General features: G+C 48.0%; 3 protein-coding genes and 1 long non-coding RNA gene across 4 annotated transcripts; 1 reads left to right on the plus strand and 3 right to left on the minus strand.

Moving 5' to 3' along the window:
* Window positions 1-306: 306 nt before the first annotated feature.
* On the minus strand, window positions 307-1,011 carry gjz1 (gap junction protein zeta 1; the record flags this gene model as incomplete). Its single annotated transcript, XM_080835506.1, has 1 exon — window positions 307-1,011. One exon carries the CDS (start codon window positions 1,009-1,011, stop codon window positions 307-309), a length of 705 nt encoding a protein of 234 aa, XP_080691632.1.
* A 663-nt stretch (window positions 1,012-1,674) lies between these two features.
* znf668 (zinc finger protein 668) lies at window positions 1,675-5,074 on the minus strand. Its single transcript, XM_080835048.1, has 2 exons — window positions 4,909-5,074; window positions 1,675-4,381 (listed from the first exon to the last, which is right to left on the minus strand). Exon 2 carries the CDS (start codon window positions 4,355-4,357, stop codon window positions 2,405-2,407), a length of 1,953 nt encoding a protein of 650 aa, XP_080691174.1. The 5' UTR covers window positions 4,358-4,381; window positions 4,909-5,074; the 3' UTR covers window positions 1,675-2,404.
* A 470-nt stretch (window positions 5,075-5,544) lies between these two features.
* znf646 (zinc finger protein 646) lies at window positions 5,545-14,824 on the plus strand. Its single transcript, XM_080835693.1, has 4 exons — window positions 5,545-5,659; window positions 6,635-9,689; window positions 9,886-10,995; window positions 11,692-14,824. The coding sequence occupies exons 2-4, from the start codon at window positions 6,871-6,873 to the stop codon at window positions 12,692-12,694; spliced, it is 4,932 nt and encodes a 1,643-aa protein (XP_080691819.1). The 5' UTR covers window positions 5,545-5,659; window positions 6,635-6,870; the 3' UTR covers window positions 12,695-14,824.
* A 465-nt stretch (window positions 14,825-15,289) lies between these two features.
* LOC308363277 lies at window positions 15,290-21,414 on the minus strand. The gene is made up of 5 exons (XR_013968598.1): window positions 21,273-21,414; window positions 18,134-18,229; window positions 17,753-17,899; window positions 17,320-17,372; window positions 15,290-17,223 (listed from the first exon to the last, which is right to left on the minus strand). It is a non-coding gene; the product is annotated as an uncharacterized lncRNA (long non-coding RNA).
* Window positions 21,415-21,734: the final 320 nt, after the last annotated feature.

Genomic DNA, 21,734 nt, shown 5'->3' on the forward strand with positions numbered 1-21,734 from the left:
TGAAAAGGCATTTTACACAATCGACTAGCCAATAGTTTGCCAGACAAACTTTTATGTGGGGTGGAAAATACATATAAGAGCTTAATAACAAAGAGACCTAAAACAAATTGTGCCATAAAATCAGACAGTGAAACATCTTTGCTCTTTATTTTTATTTTCGTTTGACATGTCACCTTCTAACTGCGGATCTCTTTATAGGGATATGCACTTTTCTCAAAATTAAGCTTTACATTCATCACAGCATGACATATCCTGTCGCAGTACTGGCACAATGGAGATTTACAGTACAGGGGACAGTAAACCCTCTTACAGATCACTATTAGCATCTCTGACAGAGCCACCTCCATAGTTGCAGAGGTAGTGCATAACAGCGTACAGGAAGAACAGGCAACTGGCCACTATGACCAGACACGAGATGGATGCCAGGGCAAAGATGGACATGCGCTTCTCGGTTGCAGCCCTCACTATGCACACCTGAGTAGTCGGGCAGACATTCCCCTCGGGCTCACACTCGTAGGGCCCACTCTCCATCTTGGGCAGGTTCCACTGCAGCAGAATGTAGACGAAAGCCACCTCCACCATAATGCGCAGCGCCACACTCATTAGGTAGAAGAGGAGTGTGGTCTTGCTGGCATGGAGGTCCAGCATCATGAGCTCCTCTGTGTTCTCCTGCTTCGGGCTGCGCTTGCGGGCAGAGGTGCGCAGATGGGCGGAGAAGAGCTCCATGAGCATCACGGAGAGCAAGAGGAGCACAAAGAGGAAGTTCCAGGCCGCCACCGCTGGCCGATCAAAGTGTTTGTTGAAACATGCCCGCGAGCACAGGCTGTCGCGCGCGGTGCCATTGCAGCTGAAGTCGGTATCCAGCTTGAACCAGGGGAGCTCAGACAAGAAAAGCACCACCAGGCGCACGGCCAGGAAGCCAAACCACAGAGTGCGGGCCTTGTAGGTGGTGCTGGTGTCCACTGCTGTGCGGAGGATGGGGATCAGGCCAGTCACTATAGCTGCTGCCATTACCTGTCTTTTGCTAATCATGCAGAGATATTTCTTTTAAATTGATTACAGCACAATTCATAACAAAAAAAAATCACCAATCACATATTAGGCTGCAACACAATTTTTGGCATATACTGTATATTTATATAAAAGTCGTTATTTATGATGTGATAAACACAACTGAGCAAAAGGTTAGAATGGAGCATTCATCATGTAAACTCTCACCATCCAATACAAAAAAAGAAAAAAACTAAGAAGAGAAAACATTGAAACAATTTGGCCAACTTACCGTGTGTATGACTATGTCTTCCTTGAGTGAACTGTGAGTTCTCATGGGTGTGTTAGTTTTCTGTTAATTTTCTCTCGTTTAAAGGATGATGAACTGCAAACATCATCAGTTTTGATGTTCTTCACACAGTGAATTTTTTTAAGACTGGTACTTCCTAAAGTCTTTTCATGACCAATGCACAACGTTCACTTGACGCAATCATATTGGACTAAATTGAGCTATCATCCAAAAACATATGAGCTGACAAACATATTGTAAAGTCTGAAATCCTCCATTTTGTACCTGAAAAAACACTGAAGCAAACAAGAGATTTTTGTGTGACTTTATTGTGCCAACCCAACAGTCACAACTCATGACATCAGCACTGCTATGGCTAGGCCGCCAGAGGACAGATGACTGAAAGATACAGCGCATTACCGCCTTCTCACTTAAATTAAATTAAAATGTCCAACGGAGGGGAAAGAAAAAGGAGGACAGATGTTGACATCTCCATTTCATATAAAAAAATATTTAAAGTACAACATTCAGTGACTTCAACCAGGTAGTATTAAATATTTTTATATGCTGCTCACTTTGGTCACACAAAATTGAAAAAGCGTGAGAAGAAATCACGTGTTCACTACATTAGTTTCTAAATATTTGTCATCCATCCATTCTTATTTTTAAGTAAATGATTATGGATAACCCAAACATGGCCATAAATTAATAGCATTTTATATAAAATGAGACCATTATGCTTAGATCACAGAAATAAAATAGTACCAAGTCATTCACATAAAAGAGCGGAGATGTAAGAGGTGAACTGAAACCACTGCACTAAACTATGTGGGAGTGCATCTGCATCTTGACTCTCATCATGTCACCATTCTTAGCAATTATGAAACTTGCCTTAATTAGTGTCGGATGTCACTGCAGATCTAATCACCTTGCAAGATCACAGAGCACCTACCCAGCTCAAACAGCTGTCAGGGTCATATAATACTGGAAATATACATGCACATTATTTGGTCAACTCTTTTCCTTATCATTTAGTATCATACAAATATCTCTGTGAATATGAGGTCAAAAAATGCAGTAGGCCTCATGCTTTGAAATAATTGATGGATTAACTGATTGTCCACCTCAGATTCCATTGTCCTTATCAATGTAGACATGTGTGGGCACCGCCTGAAACGCTGACACTGGCACTGTTACGGGCACTGTGAGGGAGATGGTGTTGGATTCAACTGTGGAGGGGGACATCGAACCAGGGGGCGAGGATGAGGGCAGAGGCTGGGTGTGGGCGATCTGGCCAGCAGGGTCGGCGTCGCGGTGTGTGCGCAAGTGTTTACGCAGGTACGCAGCGAACAGGAAGGCTTTGCCGCACACCTGGCAAGCGTGGGGCCGCACAGTGGAGTGGATGCGCTGGTGCTTGCGTAGGCCGGCCTTATTGAGGAAGGCCTTGCCGCAGCTCTCGCAGACATGTGGCCGCGGCTTGGGGTGCATCTTCTCGTGCTCCTGCAGGTCAGCCAGCTGCAAAAACTCAGCCTGGCAGGTGGCGCACACGTGCGGGCCAAGGGGCAGTGCTACCACAGTGGAGGTCGTTGGTGGCGGTGGCGGGGTGGTGACGTGGTAGCTCTCGTGGGCCTGCACCTCCTCCCACGTGCCAAATGTCAGGTCGCAAATGGCGCAGGAGAACTGAGGGAGCGTGGGCGTGGAGAAGGGCTGCGTAGCCTCGTCTGGGGCCGTGGGTGCCTCCTGGGGCCTCTCTGCCACGTGCGTCCGCTCATGCTTGCGCAGGCTGGAGGAGACCACGAACGACTTGAAGCACTGTTCGCACTTGAAGGGCCTTTCACCGGTGTGCACGCGCCGGTGCTTGTTGAGGCTTGAGCGCTCGGCGAATGATTTGCCACACTCGGTGCAGGAGAAGGGTCGTAGACCGGTGTGCACCAGCATGTGCCGCCGCAGGTCCCAGGATGCCACAAAAGCCTTGTCACAGTTCTGGCACTTGTAGGGCCTCTGCCCAGAGTGGACCCTCTGGTGCACAGCCAGGTCTGCTGGCTGCCGGAACTTTTTGGTGCACTTGTCGCAAACATAGGGCTTAAAGCCCTGGTGCGCCCTTTGGTGTCGCCGAAAGCTGGAGGGGTCCGAGAACATTTTGCCACACTGTGGGCATAGGAAAGGCTTCTCACCCGAGTGTGTGCGCAGATGGGACTGGTAAGAGGAGCGCTGAGTGAAGCCTTTGTTGCACAGTCCGCACTGGTAGGGTTTGTTCTGCAAGTGGATGCGCAGGTGGCAGGCCAGGGAGGAGGACCGGGAGAAGGCTTTGCCGCAGTCGGAGCACAGGTAGGGCTTCTCCCCCGTGTGTGAACGCTCGTGGTTCTTCAGGTCCTTCAGCTCTGTGTACGTCTTCTCACACTGGCTGCACGAGTAGGGCCGGTGGCCCTGATGGTTCCGCCGGTGCTTACGGTACACAGAGGGGTCCGCGAAGCTCTTCCCACACTCTGCGCAGAAGTAGGGCTTCTCGCCCGTGTGTGACCGCTGGTGCACCTTCAGCTTGGAGAGGGTGGGGTAACTCTTTGAGCAGTGCGGACAGGAGTGGGGTCTCTCACCGCTGTGCTGGGTCATGTGGATGCGTAGGCAGATGGCCTGCATGAAGGCCTTGCCGCACTCGGTGCACACGAAAGGCTTCTCGCCGGTATGGGAGCGGCTGTGGTTGCGCAGCTCTGTGTGGGTCTTGTAAGCCTTGTGACACTGAGGACACTGGAAGGGACGGTTATCGGAGTGGGAGCGCTGATGCTTTGAAAGCTGGGCTCGGCTGGGGAAAGCCTTATTGCACTGGACACAGGTGTGCTGCCCTTGCCATTCCAGCCATGCATGCTTTGAGACCTTGTGGCTCCGTAGTGCCGCAGGACTAGGAAATGCCTCCTTGCAGGCAGCACATTTATATGTGGGCTTAGGCTTGGGGGGCCTGCCTTTGCCTCTCCGTCTGGTGGGTTGCTTGATTTCCTCTGGATCTTTGGAGGCCTCTTTCTCAGCAGGTGGAGGTGTATACTGCTCAACAGTGGGTGGACTGCCTGGCTGGGGTGATGCCATCTTTTTGCAATTATTCTGTTATTGCTGTAGTAAAATTAAAAATTAAGAGAACTTGTAAAATCACTGAGAATGATTTAAATATTTTAAACTGTTTAAAAATACAGTAATTATGTAACGTCGAAGTGTATTGAGGTGGAAAACGTGGTGCCCCCAAATAGGCGATTCGATTTAATTCATCAAGAATAAAGATATCTCAAAATGGCCGGCATTAGGACCTCTGGGACAATTAGGCAAAAATGCTCTTGTTGTCAAATAAGTTTCAGTATCCGCAGGCTTATTATAACGCGGAATACTTTGCATGGTAACTCACATTCCTGATTGGACACTCATGGAGAAATATTCACTGATCATTAATCATTACGTGCATGTAATAAACAATATGACAGGCAAGTCGTCTGCTTTTCAGTCAGCTAGCCTGACTCAAAATGGCTGGCTTTAGGACCGGCTGAACAAGCGTATTTGCTCCCTACTGTCATCGCACTGGGTAGAAAAATATCTGATGCCTCAATGTAAAACATTCGTTTTCTACTGAAAAAAATTAAATCCCTTACCTGTAGATCCAACAGCCTTATTTGTAAAGATATTGTTAACAACCTCAAAATAAGGTCAATGTATTTGTTTTCTCTGTCGCACCACTGAGCGATTGTTTAAGGCGAGGACGGCTTTAGGACCATGACGAAAGATCTGTTTCAGCGCGTCCAACTGTACCCCGCTGCCGCAGATCCATTGAACTTTGGGCAGACGTTGCTTTTTTAATATCTGAATTATATTATTACTTTAGAATTGACGCCAATGGTAGTCTATTTGCACAGCAGAGTAAACAACCCGGACACACAAACTGAAAGAAAAGGGAGGAGAGATGCACGTCTGGGGAGGGATGGTGGGAGGAGAAAGCTAGCTAGCGTTGAGAAACTACATAACAAGCTAACATTATACACCGACTAACTTTACCATTAGACTTGCTGTGTTGGCAAAGTATTCATGACACGATAAAAATATCTGGCTGAAGCAACTGCGTTCTGATTCGGTTAACGGGTTTCTATTTATGATCTTAATAGCTTGTCTCTCACTGTGGAGTATTGGAAAATTACTTGAGATGTGAAAATGGGGACGGATTTCCGTGATGCACATTTCCTGTTTCCTAGCAACAAGAGCAGGAAGTGTGTGGAATGGGATGGAAAAAGACAATTGAGCATAGAACGGGGACATTGATAGCAACTCGTCCCGAAAGAACAATGGAACGCGATTCATAAATAATTTAACTTTGGATCGAATATATGCTGAATTGTCCCTTAAATTGTTGTAAGTATATATCTATACTGAATTCGTCAAGCAAATTATAGCCACGACATTTGTTTCGCTAGCTAGCAAGTTAGCTTTCACCAGCTTGTTGGTCAACGTTAGCTAATATTAGCTGGCCATTGGGTTAGCCAGTTTTTACATGGCTAACTAGCTGTGTAACGTTAGCTAATTTGACAAGTAAAATCAAGTCAAAAGTTTCTTAGTCGTCGGTGTTAACGAATACGCGTGTGTAATAGTTTACTTTCGTTGCCATGTATACATTGAAGTCTATGATTGGCTTGGCGGAGCCCATTTGAATGTTTTATCAGGAAAAAAATCCGTACATGTTCTGTTTGAACAGCTAGCTAGCGCGTTAGCCACCAGCTATTTGTTTACTGTGTAAATAATCTAGCGATGCCATTGTGATATCCACCATCCCGATGCGCTAGCTAGCTGGATGGCTAAAACCGTGTCAGAGAGCACAAGTAAGTTCTGCAGTCTGCTCTGCTGATGTTGGATATTGCATTAGTTGGCTATACCGTTACCCCGTTAACAACCGCCTGTACTATTTAACGAGTGGAATTCATTTCTGGATTCTATAACAATGTTGGAATTGAATGAATGAAAAATGGTTAGCATGTAGCTGGCTAACTTTATTAGTTAGCCGCCTGTTGTGTAATCAGGGAGGGAAAGTATGATTTTTGCCGTATCTTTATCGTAAATATTTATGAAAACGATTGCATTCATTTGCTGTAACTATGTTACTGTGATGTGAGTTTTCTGCTTCAAAAGTGTCCATAATAAGACAGCTTGGCCGCTAAAAATAATCGTAAATTTGCGTGGTAAGCGAAGTCTAAGAGACTGCAGCCCGATGTCAGTGACTTCATGGAACTTTCATTTCGATGACTCACGAATATAGTGTCAATGTACTTTCCTATTTGCGCTGCATTTTACTGCAACGCTCATCGTTAAAGTTATTTCTTGTGTTTTTTTCAGTTCCCCTCTGGTGCCTGAACAACCTGGACCCGTGTTTCAAGCGGTCTTTCCCGTGGAGCGGATGTGAATGCCTGACCGCATATCTCAAGCCCATTCTGTAGGGGCATACTGAAAGTTACAGTAGTAGACCTGCGAATATGGAGCTCTGGCATCCTTTTTGTTCTTTAAAGTGTTAACCACCATACTTTGCGAATGAATCCGACTGGCAGCAGCGGCACACCTTCAGATCATCTGTAATGGCTGTGCAAGAGCCAGTAAGGACGAAAGGCTTTTTATGCAAGCACTGTGGTATTAAGTGTTCGAACATGCCCAGTCTCTTGGAACACATGGACACCCATCTGGAGTCGGAAGAAGACCGCAAGTTCAAATGTGATGAATGTGGGAGGGGCTACAGGCATGCAGGCAGCTTGGCCAACCACAAGAAAACGCACGAGGTGGGCTCTTTTCAGTGCCCTATATGCGCAAGGCAGCTGTCAAACAGCTTGGCTCTCAAAAACCACCTGCGCATCCACACCTCGCGCAAGAAGTACTCCTGTATGGACTGCGGGAAGGCTTTTAGATTGGCAACACAGCTGGCCACTCACCAAAGGGTCCACCGCAATAGAGAGGCCAGAGGGACGAGCAGTAGACGGGGCAGTGCAGACCATGCCCAGGCCAGCAGCCACGAGGACCACGACGAGATGCATTTCGAGGATGAGGAGAGTTTCGATGTAGTTCCCGATCTAGAGCCCGACATGAGTTTAGACCTGCCTATGGAGGATAGCTTTAGCAATAGTGCGATGCCAGACATTCTCCCCAACTCCGCCTCAAGCGACAAGGCAGCCACCGATGATGCCAGCGACCGTCCTTTTAAGTGCAACATGTGCGACAAGACGTACAGACACTACGGAAGCCTGAATAACCACAAAAAAACCCACACGGTGGGTACGTTTGAGTGCACCATCTGCTTCAAGCAGTTCAACAACCTCGCTGCCCTCAGCAGCCACCAGCGCATCCACAGCAAGACCAGAGGGCGCTCTGGCGCTGGCCCCACCCCTCCTGCCGCTGCTACGGCCGATGAGGCCACCACCATCACTTCAGCAGCCACTCATGAGATAAAGCCAGAGCAGGCCACGGGCACACAGCAGAACGGCAACGCAGTGGATGTGCATTTTTGCCACCTCTGCCAGGTGGCGTTCCCCAATGACGACGAGTTTCAGGATCACATCCTGCTGCACAACTCCTCTTCGGTGTCCTTTGAGCTGCCTGTGAATCTGCCAGATGATGACGGCTTTGCGTACAGTGCCAGTCAGTCCCCTGAGTACCCTCCATCCAGCGACACCCCACCCATGCCTCCACTGCTGGACAAACAGGAAGACTACGGACAGCCAGTGGGCTCCGCCGAAAACGGTCAGATATACATCCCCGACCCTTTTCAGGACGAGCCGCCCATGCTGAACTCTCAGGGAGAGCCCGATAATGTGGTGGCTTCGGCAGAGGACTTGCAGGGGGACCTGCAAGAATCCGAGTCAGCCGACCAGCAGGTGAAGGAGGAAGAGTCCTCATCGCCGGACTCAGACCGGCGCTTCAAGTGCGACGTCTGCAACAAGAGCTACCGCCATGCGGGCAGCCTCATCAACCACAAGCGCTCACACCAGACTGGTATCTTCCAGTGCTCCATCTGCCGGAAGAACTACCCCCACCTTGCCGCCCTGCGCAGCCACCATCGCATCCACCGTGCCCAGACCTCCACCCTGAGTCAAAGCGCAGAGGGCGATTGGCTCTCATCAGAGCCCCAGACGCTAGAGAACCAGCAGGGTGACTACCCCCTCTCGGATGAGGAGGAGGAGGAGGACGTCAGGGACATTCTGGACCTCCCGGAGGACCTGCAGGACGAGCCCCACATGGTGACCGAGCAGGGCCTGGTCCACCGAGGCCACCAGGACGAGCAAATGGGCTACCACGAGCAGTACGACATGCCCTTCACCCAGGAGGGAGCAATGCACCTACCTCATGGCGAGCACCTCATGGAGAGGCACATGTGCGCCGACTGCGGGAAGACGTTCACAGACATTGCGGGCATCAAGTCGCATGCATGCCCCCTCCACCACCAGCAGCAGCAGCACGAGGCCCTGACCAATGGCTCCAGCAGCCACATTGGCTACCAGGGACAGCACCTTATAGGAGACTCTGGCGCTCACGTTGGCTTCGAAGGGCACAGCTCAACACAGGGCTATTACCCCGAACATCACCAGGGCTACCACCAAAACATGCACGGGGGCATGATGGGAGGCGACCAAAACCAAGGGTTCGGTGGGGAGGTGGAGGACGAGGACGACGACTACGATGGTGGCGGCGAGGAAGAGGAGGACGGCGAGATGTACCACTGCTCTGTGTGCGGGAACCACTACACGAGCATGCGGGCACTCAGAACCCACCTCCGCGGGCACACGCAGGTGCACGGCACGCCCTCCAGCTCGGGTCCCTCGTCCATGTCCTCCCTGGAGGCGGAGAAGGAGGAGGACCCTGGCGAGAGCCAGCAGGGAGACGGCAGCCTGATTATCTGCAGCACCTGCGGTGAAAGCTTCACCAAGAAGCAGGACCTCATGGCTCATCAGCTGCTGCACAACCAAGCCGCTCCCGTTGAGGCTCTACCGCCGCCACCGCCACCGCCGCCCCAGCATTATGGCGCCAGCCAGGGGAACTCCTTGGGGCCGAAACAGGAACCGTCGAGCATCATCTGCACGAAATGCGGCATCTCCTGTGTCAGCTACCAGCACCTGGAGACACATCCGTGCCCAGGACGGCGGGACAGCGACGGGGTGAAGTGCGAAGACAAGCCAGACAGTGAGCCGGCGCTCGCCAGGAATGACCAGGGACGCCCTGAGAGCCAAGACAGCGGGGACCGCCTCTTCAAGTGTGAGCAGTGCGGCCGGGCCTATAGGCATGCCGGCTCGCTGCTTAACCACAAGAAATCCCACAAGACTGGGGTGTTCCGTTGCTATGTGTGCCAGAAACGCTTCTACAACCTGCTGGCCCTCAAGAGTCATGAGAGGACTCACTTTGACATCAAAAAGTAAGTCATTTACAAATAAGTTATTTGATGTAGTAACAGTCATGTTCAAAAGTCTATGTAAAAGTTTGTGCAGCATTCAATAGTTATTATTTTATATATACTGTATATAGTGAGTTACATTATATTAATAAATACATATGATTATTGTACCTAATGATGTCATTTGAATTAAAACATTTTTTTGTATCTCTTTCAGGCACACCTGCACAGAGTGTGGGAAAGCTTTCAAAATCCACAAGCAGCTGCAGAACCACTTGCGTGTACACGAGGAGAACAAGGCCAAGATCCAGGAGCTGAACAAGCAGATCCAGACCCTGATGCAGATGAACGGAGAGCTGGCCCAGAATGGCCTGCGCCTGCGGAAGGCCCAGAGGCGCAAGCGCAAGGAGACCCCCTCCAGAGCGGACGGAGGCCCCAGCCCAGAGAAGGAGGCCCAAGGGCCAGTGCAGTCGCCGGGATCGGTGAACCCTAACGACCCGCGCCCGTACACCTGCAACCAGTGCGGCCGTAGCTATCGGCACGCGGGCAGCCTAGTGAACCACAAGAACTCCCACAAGACCGGCGAGTACCACTGCTCCATCTGCAACAACACCTACGCCAACCAGCTGGCCATGAAGAACCACCTGCGCATCCACTTTGGCCTGAAGAAGCACGGCTGCCAAGAGTGCGGGAAGGCCTTCCGTGGGAAGAAGCAGCTGCTCAACCACCGCTGCGCCGCCAACAGGAAGAACCCAGACGCTGCAGCGGCGCCGAGGGGCAAAGGTCGCCAGCGGCCCAGGGAGCCAACCTGCAAGCGCTGCAGGCAGAAGTTCACGTCCGTCGAGGAGCTCAGGGCCCACGCCTGCACAGCACCGCCGGGTGGCAGTCGTGGTGGTGGTGTGGGCCCGGCCAGCGGGCCCCGTGAGGAACGGCCGTACAAGTGCGGCGTCTGCGGTCGCAGCTACCGGCACGCCGGCTCTCTGCTCAACCACAAGAACACGCACAAGACAGGCCACTTCAGCTGCTCGTTCTGCAGCAAGCCCTTCTCCAACCCCATGGCGCTGCGCAACCACACGCGCATCCACACGCAGAAGAAGAAGCACGTGTGCACCACCTGCGGCAAAGCCTTCCGCCTCTCCAGCATCCTGCACAACCACCTGAAGATCCACACTCGGGGGGCCTGCCACTTCAGCTGCCCCACTTGTGGCAAGACCTTCCAGGGCAGGTCCGGCCTCAAGAGGCACCGCTGTCTGGAGGCGAGTGGAGGCGGCGGGCGCGACCCCCGCAGGGCGGCCGTCAGCCAGGAGGGGGGCGACAAGTGCTACACGTGAGTCATCATGCCGGGTTTAAATATGATGCGTGACTACTGTAGCGGCTGAATAAGCTGTGTGGGTGTTCATTTAAAACAGCTAATCAGTGAGCCATTCAGCTGTGCATATAAACCAGCAGATATGTAGACTTACATTTGATTATCAGGCTCCCGGCAAGGTACAGACACTCTACATTTTGTCAGTGCATGTGGTTGTTCATTCAGTGAACGCCTATTGAACTGCTAGAATAGGGCACTATCAGTTGAGCTGCGAGAGTAAATTGCAGCTATTGATGCCTTAAGGTGTTTATTTTTTTCACCCTTACAAAAATCCGCTTATTTCCTGGAGCAGAAAGCTAAAACCATGAACTTATCTGCTTTGTGGCAGGGGACCCTGCATGCCTCGGACAAGTTTAGGGGTGTGTTCCCACTAAATGTGTGTTTGGCACTAAATTCATTGATTAAAGACAGACTGTCGGGAATATCTCATCTCATGGGTTTGAAATGCTTATGTTACATGCTGAAATGAGAGGCTTTGCTTAAAAACCCACACACGCACATGCTGTGCACCCTCTTTGGCTCTGATTTCCTGCCCGTATGCTTTTTTTTTTTATGATATAGCGGCAGAGTTGAAGTGGTCAGGTTTGACCTGATGTCCTTTTTGTTTTTCTCTTTTTTTCTTTCTATTGCTCCCTCTCCCCCTCCCTGTGGCAGGTGCGACCAGTGTGGCCGATCGTACAGGCACGCGGGCTCGCTGCTGAACCACAAGAAGACCCACTCGTCGGACCTGCTGAACTGCTCGCTTTGCCTGCGCACCTTCACCGACCCGCTGGCACTGGAGAGCCACTCGCAGATGCCCCGCCACTGCTGCCCCGACTGCGGCAAGACCTTCTGCGAGTTCACCCACATGCAGAGCCACATGGAGGTGCACAGCAAGGGGCGTCCGCTGCCTGGCGGAGGAGCTTCCGGGTCGGGGTACCTCCACCATCCCCCTCTGCAACAACACCAGCAGCTGCTGCACCCCCACCACCATCAGCAGCAGCAGCTCCACCCCAGTCAGGCCCAGCAGGCGTACCCGCACGCCGAGGCCATGCCCATCGATGAGGAACTGGACTGGAACTCGGGGATAGACCCGAGGATGGGGCTCCAGGGTGGCTTGCCCAAGATGGCTCAGGCGTTTGGTCAGGTCCATGGGGGGGGCGGCGGCATGGGCAGCAGCGGTGCCAGCAGCAGCGGCGGAGGCTTCCCCGGTGAGCTCCAGGAGCACGGAGAGAGCGGCGGCGGTGGCGGCAGTGGTGCCGAGTCAGAGAAGAGCCACGTGTGCGAGCACTGCGGGCGTGCCTACCGGCACGCCGGGTCGTTGCTCAACCACAAGAACAGCCACAAGATGGGCTCCTTCTTCTGCTCGGTCTGCCAGAAGGAGTTCACCAACCTCATGGCCCTCAAGAACCATCGGCGCATCCACACCGAGCCCAAGCGCTACCAGTGCCTGGAGTGCGGCAAGGCCTTCCGGGTCTCCACACAGCTCATCTGCCACCGTCGCATCCACACCAAAGAGAAGCCCTTCTCTTGCCTGCTGTGCGACAAGTGCTTCTCCAGCAAGTCCAACCTGCGCCACCACCAGAAGATGCACCAGAACTCGCAGGCCTCCTACGAGGCCTCCTTTGACATGGACCCCAACTCTTTCATGGGACTGGGTGTGGACCCTTTCCTCTGAGCTAAAAGCCCTATGTTTAGGGTCTGGGGGGGTGGTTGTGTCTTTATTCTGACTAAACACTCTTTGTGCTCTAAGGGAAGATATATATGGTCATGCTCACCAGATTGCACCCCCCCCCTCCCCGCTCAGCTATACTGTTTAACGGGCTGATGCCAATAATTGTAAATCAGGTTAGTCTGCTGGTCCTACTCAAGCGGCGTTCAGGTGCCCCATCCCCCACCCTCTAGCTGCCCTTCCCCAGAGTGTCTTTGGCGGTTGGCGGGGCAGGCTTTTCATTAGATGCAGTCAGGCGTAGCCCCCATTAGACTACCTCTGGTAGGGACATTGACACTGTAAAAAGCTCCAGAAATCACGTTGACGGTGCCTGACTGACTCGACACAGACTGTTTTTCTTTCATTTTTTGAGTTTGAATGTCTCTTTTTTTTCTGTTATGTTAGTTTTTTTTCCCAAGGAGTGTACAAATCCTAAAGAATTTAATGGTACTATCTGAACCCATCTTACTGTAGTCTGAGGGGGTGAATGGTCTCAAGACCTTTTGTTATCCCCCTGTTCCCTTCAACCCCTTTACCCCCCCACCACCCATGCTGCCTCCAGACGTAGAGTCCGACCGATTCGATCGCTCGTGAAACCTAACGACCTCGATAGGAGCGTGCGACAACCGCAGCCTGGCCAGTTGACCTGGCGACGGGTTTAAAAACAAAAAAATACAAAGTCAAAGGTGCTTTCACACTTTGAGCGTGGCGGCACCGGAATACCGCGGGGTATACCGTTAATCCCCGAGGAATGTGTAAGAGCCTCTACTAGCTTGTGCGTTCCTCCAAGGCCTTCAGCTTAGCACTCGAAGTGCGATGGGCCCATCAGGAGACAAGGAGAGAAGGTACCGCTTTGTTAGTGTGTCGCTCATGGGGAACTCACTTGTGCCCAGTGCTTCCTTTAGCTTCAGGTCCGTTTGGTGTTCATCATAGACTGTCATTTCTTTTTTTCTTAAAGAATATATATATATGTATGTATACATATATAGATATATGAGAAACAAACTCCCGTTAGCCCTCTCTGTGAGTGCAGAATGATTGGCGTCTCCACGGTCTCATTGTGGGCAGCGCTTTTAACATGCTGTCAGACAGCAGGAACGGTTCATGTGTGTATCTTCCCTCCATCCCTCCCGAGCGTTATCTACAAGATATCAAGTGTATTTATTTATTTAAAAAAAAGACTATTTATACCCCACCTTTTAATGTTTTGTAAGACTATATCAAGAGTCTCACCTCTGAGCATTTTTAACTCTGGTATTCCACGTGCATGTTTCGGATGTGCTCTTAAATCCACTTCGGATTGATTGTAAATGAAAATCATGACGCCTTGGTAGTCTAGAGAATGGCTAAGTCCCAACTAAAACACATCTTTCAGAACATTTCAGATTGGTGTCTTTTGCAATAATATTAGTAACATGATAATGATTAATAATAACAATAATGGTATTGTTAAGTATTTTTTTCCCGCAGTGCGTATTTTAAAAAGACTCTGTTGTACTATATCACTGTTCTTTTTTTTTATTATTTAATCTTGTGCAAGTATTTTTCTTTTCTTCACAAAACTATTACTGTCACGCACAAGATGGAAAAATATGTATGTATCTTCAAGTGTTTGTGACGACCTCACAGCTGTCTGTGGTGGTGTTGTGCTTTAGACATCCATGATCGGTCGGGCTCTATCATTAGCAGGACACCAATGGAAAAGGGGACTTGTAATTTCAATACTGCTCAGGTTTCACACCTTATTAAGGAGAAAAAAAAACAACATAAAATGTAAAAACATTGTATTTGGTTATATAAGTATATATAAATATATATAAACAAGACTTCTGTTCGGTTCTCACCCGAGACGCACAAAGCATCATGTGACAGATTCTGCGAAAGATGGCGACGCCAGGCTGCATTTCTTACATGTGCCATTTCCTACCATTGTACTCTAATTAAAGTTGCTATTAATAGTTTCCATTCTATGCCTATATTCATGTGCTTACTGATTTTATTTAAGAATAGGAGTTCAACCCTTTGTGTATCAATGGCTTCAAGTGCATTTCAAACTCCAATATAAAGAACTGACTTCTGAAATGTTAATTGAGACCTCTCTTTCTCTCTATCTCTGCAATCAGTTGCATATATCTTTAAGAAAATATACAAAATATTTATTTTTGTTCTTTTGTTGATCAATGTTTTCTCTTTCTTGAGTAGAGGACTTGCAAATAATGTTTATTTGTAGACGGTCATGCCCTCACTTTCTTGAAATAAAATAAACACAGTGTAAAGACCACTTCTACGATGACCCTTTTCTACTATTTTCTCACACACTCCAGACGCTGTACTTTTTTATGTCATGCCAGATTTCCCTAGGCAAAAGGTTAAATGTGTGATGAAATCAGCAGGCTGGTATTTCTTCCACTTGGGGGGGTAAAAACAGTATACTATTGAGCCATTGGTTTATGAAATGCAGACCCCCCCCCCCCCCACAACCTTTTGACAGACGATGAAAGACATTTTTTTTTTTTCCATATAAACATTTTAATGTGTACAAATATCTTACATGTTCTACAGTTCCACCAACATTGATGCCATGGCAACAGGCGTCTAGGCTCTGAGACGGTGACCTAATGTAAACTTAGACTTCTGTTTCACATTGTGACATCTGGGGATTGTTTCCTGGTGGTCGGTATAGCAACAATACAGACACTGCACAGCTGTGACCTATGTTCTTTTAGAAATTTGGGAAAATGCTAACCGTATTGCTGCTAAACGGATCAAATCAAGTCATCTGTCAGTAACATTTGGCTCAAGCGAGTTCAGCTAGGTCTTTTTGTGAACCTGAGGCTTTGTGCTTCAACCACTTCACCCATCTTTTTGCTCTGGCACTCCTGCACATCTATGCTGGCAACGCATTCCACCACACTAATGTCCTATTCGTGTTTTCTGAGCGCCCAGAACACCGTCTGTGGACACCAGCTAAATGGTGTTTCTGACAGTTACCATGGATGTGCCTTTGTTTCACTGAACCAAACTGACTGAATGACTTTTAAATTCATTCTCAGAATAGCTGACCAGCAGTCAAAAATACATATGGTCTTTTTAGATTTTATTTGCTTACACATAAGCTTATCTGAAAGCTTATCTGCAGAGAGAGGGCGCCCGGGTAGCAGTGGTTAGCGCCACAGTTTACCTGACTCCTCTAAGGCACCGTGTGGCTACGGATGCTGATGTCTAGATTATAAAGCAGACTCGGTGACAGCGCATAGCTGGCCCTTGCTGAGGTTAGCCAGCCTTTGAGGAAATCGCATCATATCTGTGTCTGATGCACTAACTTGATAGAGGAGGGACAGTGAACCATGAAAGCCCTGAGGCCTACAGCACAGACACAGCTTTAGCTAGTGCTAGTTAGCGCCACAGCTCTGCCTAGTCAGGGACCGGGAATTAAGGAACTGTGTTGGTCGGACACCCAAGATGCACTTTCACAGTGAGCGGTTCACTGTCGTTCAGGCCACCCCTTGTGCAACCTCGCTTCTTACTTCCCACTATGCATGCCTGCAGCTGTGGCAAGGATTTTTTTCTTCTGCAGATCCCTTGAGCCACAGATGCTGTGAACATCTGACTCCAGACAAGGAAGCACAGACAGTCACGTCAGTGTCAAAACATAGTATACATCCGGACTATGAGGTTGATCTTGAGAAAGGGTTAAGTGCATACTGCTGGAAAATGGAAGTACGTATTAATACTATCACCTACAAAAGACAACTCAATAAGATATGTGCTATTGCTTAAATGTGTACATTCAAGAGGCCATGTGCCAGACTAAAGACCAGGGAATGTCCCATAGCAGTTCGGGGTGGGTTGTAGGAGGATGTATAAGAAAGCCCAAATATTCAATACAGCTTGTGGCAAGAGAAGGCAACTAGTATTAAAGTCGTCTCAAATGCCTAACTGTACATTAAATACCAAAGTGCAGGGTTAGACTGAGTCTAAGACCAGAATGTGACATTAAGAGAAGAAACTTAACCGTAGTGAATCAAAATTCTCCACTCCACTGAGGAAAGACACTGTGAGATTGTGTGTGTGTCAGTCATAGGGCCTAAAAGACTGCTGAAAAAGAAAAAATAAATTACAAATAACACAGATTTTCTAGCTCCAGGAGAATCCAATGAGATGATTGCACTCGGAAGGGCACCTCTGCTTCCTCCGGGGCCAATGCTGGAAGGTGAGTTCAGCTCAAGGGACCACTCTTTTTCGGGGTCCATCTGGCAGGTCCTTAGCCTGGCTGATCCAAGATGAGTCTGTAGTCTTGTCACTTTAGGCTTTTGAGCACATCTACATGTCAGCTACCAGTACAATAAATAGAACAGTCAAATATCACTACTTAAAGAATACTCTGTGGTCTAAGTCCCAGCATCTGAGGCCGCTGGGAATTGACTGGAATAACAGTTCACTGACGCTGAGCTCTCTGTCGCATGCCCTCTGGTTCCTTAAAACGCTGAATCGAACTGCAGAGAGAAGAGGAGGGTAAATATTACATTCACTTGCCATTCATACTGTTGTTAATTTATGTTTCACAGAAAGAGTAAGACATGTGTGCATACCAACTTGGGCAGCTATACAGGGTACAGGGGTCCAGTGGTCTCCTCTATAGGCTCTGGGGAAAGAAAAATAGTAAATACTTTAGTAAGATTTTATATTTTTAAGATTTAATGTTGAATGTACACATAATACTTCCAATTATGCATCCCCGCAGACACCTTTGAGATACAACCTATTTCAAAATCTAAAAAAGATAAGTGGAGTGTAGTGCTGTTCAAAGCTTTTACTACAGGCTTTCTCTACACACAATCAACAGGCCCTTTCATACACGAAATCTGGGGAAGCTGCACGGTTAACGGGTAAACGCCCCTGTCCCTGCCCCACACACACACTCTCTCTCACACACACACACACACACACACACACACACACATACACAGACACACGAAAGCTGCACAGTTAGCACTAGGAGCTGTGGCGTGACTTGGTGCTCACCTCGTAAGGGGCTTCTCCTCGTCCTGCACTTGTGCACCAGCAACCCTATGAGAAGCCCACCAAACACCAGCACAGTAGCCAGCACAGAGAGGCTGGTGATGGCCGCCAGTCGCCAGGCATCAGTCGGACCAGAGAGAACGCGAGGGCCTGGCACATAAAGTAGAAATCAGAATGGCATCTCTGTGTCCCACTTACAGTGTGGCACAACATGTCATATTACACTAAGTTCTGGTAATTTTAAGCCTAAATGTTTTGTTTTTTTTTAAAGAAGAAAGAAATTATATATATTTATAAAACATAAAAGTATGTTGGTGTGTATTGGACCAGATATATATAAGATTTTATAGTAGCTTTTAACTAGTTGTACTTTACACTACTCACATTTGTCACATGATGGAGTTTTGGGGTACTGCAGACAGGAAGAGCAGGGAAAGCACTCATCAACGTCAGGATTCCACACTTCTGATGGCCTGCATGCTGTAAAAAAAGATGCCAGGTAAGCTTCAATAAGCGATATCTACAGAAATACCACAACTGTTATTTCAGCTGTGCTTTTTTTCTCATCAATCACAATGCCACAAAGATGTTGACTGTTGAATGCAACTGTTCTGGAGGTACGTAACAAAGAAATCATCATGTGGTCTTGTTCTTCAGAATGGCCTTGGGAAATTCCAGTGAGATGATGTGTCTCTTGCACTTGCTGGGAAACCAAATTAGTCATGGGGTGAGTGCACAAGCAAAACCAGATTGTTTTTTGAATGAGTGAACCCGAGGGTGCTGCAGTTGGTGTGTGCTCGGAAGACTGTGACCACCTGTCCCTGTGTACGTGAGCCCCTGCAATTCTGTTGCTGTGAGAACTAAACAGTCCTGCGTCAAATGGAGGTGGTGGGGCACTTTCACTGAAATGAAACTTTTGCAACCCCCCGCCAGGCGTACCTATGAGCAGCTATGTGTCATAAGCACTCACCTCAGAAACCACAAGCATCCGGCTGTAAGCCGCAGACCCTCTTGAGGAGTGTCAGACACAAACAGGTGTGACAGAATGCCCCATTGACATCAAAACAAGGCACAACAAAGCATGAGAATGATGAGGCTTGCTGTAATGCAGGGGAAACAGTTCACAGCCAACTGTTCTGTGATCTGTGATATTCTCCTGTGACCTTTCATCCTAAGGGTACATTGAGTCCTATGCTGCAGATATCCATATAGTTGCTTAGTATATTGAGGTGTTATTGCTTGGTAAGATTAGGATCCCAGGAATTAGTATACTTGGAATGGTGCTCTTTGATTTTTGACGTAATGGACTAATTAGACATTTCTAAAGAATTATTTACCACTTGCTTTGTAGGTCAATGGGCTACTACAACAAGTTATTTTAAATTAAACTATTACTATTCTAGCGCTCTGGTCTTTAATTCAAATATTTAGGACTAGAATTCATTTTTGCTACCTGCCCTGCTCAACTAATCCACCTGTCTGGAACACAGCTTCACTGTTAACATGTGGTTGAGGTGGACATCACTGTCGGGACATGACGTCACTTGTTATCTACCTTGACGAAGGCTAACAGGGAATTCCAATTCAGATTATTTGAGATTAGTTGATGGCTATTGATAGATTCAAATCTTTAAGTAAGGGATTCCCTGCATTTAGAACTTGACGTCACTTGACCAGGGTTTATGGGGTATTCCTATCCAGATTACTGTGGATTACTTGATGTCTACTCATAGATTCAGGTCTGGAAGGGTTCCCCTGCCTTGGCAGGAGGGATTCCCTGCTCGTAAATAAGGATTTGCCTGTCTCTACGTAAGGGTTTCCCTGCCCATAAGTAGGACAGGACAGGTTATTTGACGTCACTTGTCTTCATGTAGGTTAAACAGTTTCCATATTAGATTTAACTGGTACTATTCATAGATTCAAGTCTTAAAAATAGATGTTTGCCTGTCTTTATGCAGGACTTCAGTGTAACCACTTTGTTTAAGTCTAGATGGTTGCTGTTGAAACAACGACTGTTTAAATTAACTGGTCACGATTCATTTTTTTATGACATAATTTAAAAACACTGTTTTGATTAACAATTTACCTCACAATTATAAATATTGATTGTGTCATCAACATTAAAATCATATATTCTGAGCCATAATTTAATCAGATCTGATATTCTGAGGTATAATTCGAGGCTCAGTGTGGCTGAAAATCCTTTCCTGCCCTGTACATCCAGTGAAATGGTAAAGTCATCATTGGAAACCTTTCTTCAAAGTGACGGTCATACAGGTTTCATGATTTCACTTGGGCTTTTGGAACTTTGTCACTGACTCGGCATTTGACACATCGGCAAGATGAGTGTGCAAAGGCACTTTCATTGGATTGCTGTACACCGGGACTGCTGACTTGGAGACTCTGACTGGTGTGGGATGGCGGATTTGGTGCAAATCAAACAACCTGCATCAGACACCAGTGAATATGGAACTTTGATGTTACAACCTGTCAGCATACCGGAAGGATGACAGACACCACAAACATCCAGATATGACAGAACATTTTCAATAATCACTTGTTATATGAGGCTGTCTGCATGGGCCAAAGGTGGCTGACAGGGGAGCCGACCCTCCCCATCAATCAGCTTTCAACTAGGGGACCACACAAGGATTGTTAATGTTTTCTACACGCTTGTAAAGCATTTTGAGTAAAGGGGTGGACTGTAAGCAGCTTGCAAGCACAATTTCCCAAAAATCTCAAATTCTCAGTCTGAAGTTCTCAGTTCAACTCAATGCTCACCCTTACTCCTCATTCTTAAACCAGTCAGATAGTGTGAAACATGAGTGGATTACGGCCCTGCAACAACCCTGATTTCGTTTTCACTTTAATACATTTCCCGGATTTCCACATGCAAAACTACAACCACAGGAACCGCGGGTATTCTTGCAACTGAGAAACTCCAAACAGACAATTCTTTCATATTGTGGGAGCCAGTTCCTCCGGATGGTTTTTAGTCCCAGGCCATTTCCTTTGGAAAAGCCTACAGATGAAGTGTGGGAAAATATGAACCACTCGCTGCTCTCAAGATTGTAGGTTGTTGAGCGGAGGCAGGAGAACTGGGACAGTGTTCATCATCTGGACCGGGATTAAGAGGTCCCGGTGCATTTCAACTCTGGGCATGAGATCGGGTGAAATAAAGGGATCGGAATGCGGAACCGGTGAGAGCAGAGGCTGGTGAAGGAAACGATTTCGTACGAGACTCCACCAGCGTCACAAACTCCACTGGAGTTGCCATACATTCCCGTATCAGACAGGAACATTAAATCACGTTCTCAAACTGTATTAGTCTACTGTAAGATGTAGTTTCAACCTCGTAGCCTATAGTGGCGAAATGTTACGGAACTTAAGAACCGCCCGGAACTTTCAATACACTAAACATAACAAATTGTTAAATAGCCTACGTTTAACTCACGTTACCCACACAAAAGAATCTCAAAGTATTCTCCTTAGCGGATACTTTCATAGGGAATAGGCTACTTACTTTTCTGCGTGTTTACTCCACTGATGCTGGTTGCTGCCATCAGGATGATCCCACAGAAAGCACAGAATATAGTATTCGTATCCATAGCGCTTCAAAAACACTCACGCAAAACCTGAAATTTCATCTGATTAAAAAGCCACAGTGGTTTTTCACCATGGCACGGCCTGCGTGTGAATGACTCACCAAAGTACTCTCAGCCTTGTTTTAATAGCGCCCACACCCACGCGCTCAGTTCAACTCGTATGAGTCATTTCCTTTCGGCGCTCACTGTACTGCGAATCTGTATGCTGCGCACGAAAGGCTTCAGGAAACCTAGCTACATTGTAGTTTAAAGGGAATGTTTCTGTGTCAAAAGACGTACGTTTCCTGCAAATGCGTATTAAAACTATTTCGTGAATTAAACTTTCGAACTGAGACGGTCTCCGGGTGGGGGGTGTGATAAAACCTTTGATATCTTGACAT

Source organism: Sprattus sprattus, assembly GCF_963457725.1.
Source record: "Sprattus sprattus genome assembly, chromosome: 3".
In the NCBI taxonomy this organism is placed as follows: Eukaryota; Metazoa; Chordata; class Actinopteri; order Clupeiformes; family Clupeidae; genus Sprattus; species Sprattus sprattus.

Excerpts from the sequence above, each read along its gene's own strand:
- znf668 (XM_080835048.1), bottom strand. The coding sequence starts at position 4,357 with ATGGCATCACCCCAGCCAGGCAGTCCACCCACTGTTGAGCAGTATACA.
- znf646 (XM_080835693.1), top strand. The coding sequence starts at position 6,871 with ATGGCTGTGCAAGAGCCAGTAAGGACGAAAGGCTTTTTATGCAAGCAC. Across the intron at positions 9,690-9,885 it reads ACTCACTTTGACATCAAAAA|GCACACCTGCACAGAGTGTG; the intron begins GTAAGTCATTTA and ends TATCTCTTTCAG. Across the intron at positions 10,996-11,691 it reads GGGGGCGACAAGTGCTACAC|GTGCGACCAGTGTGGCCGAT; the intron begins GTGAGTCATCAT and ends TCCCTGTGGCAG.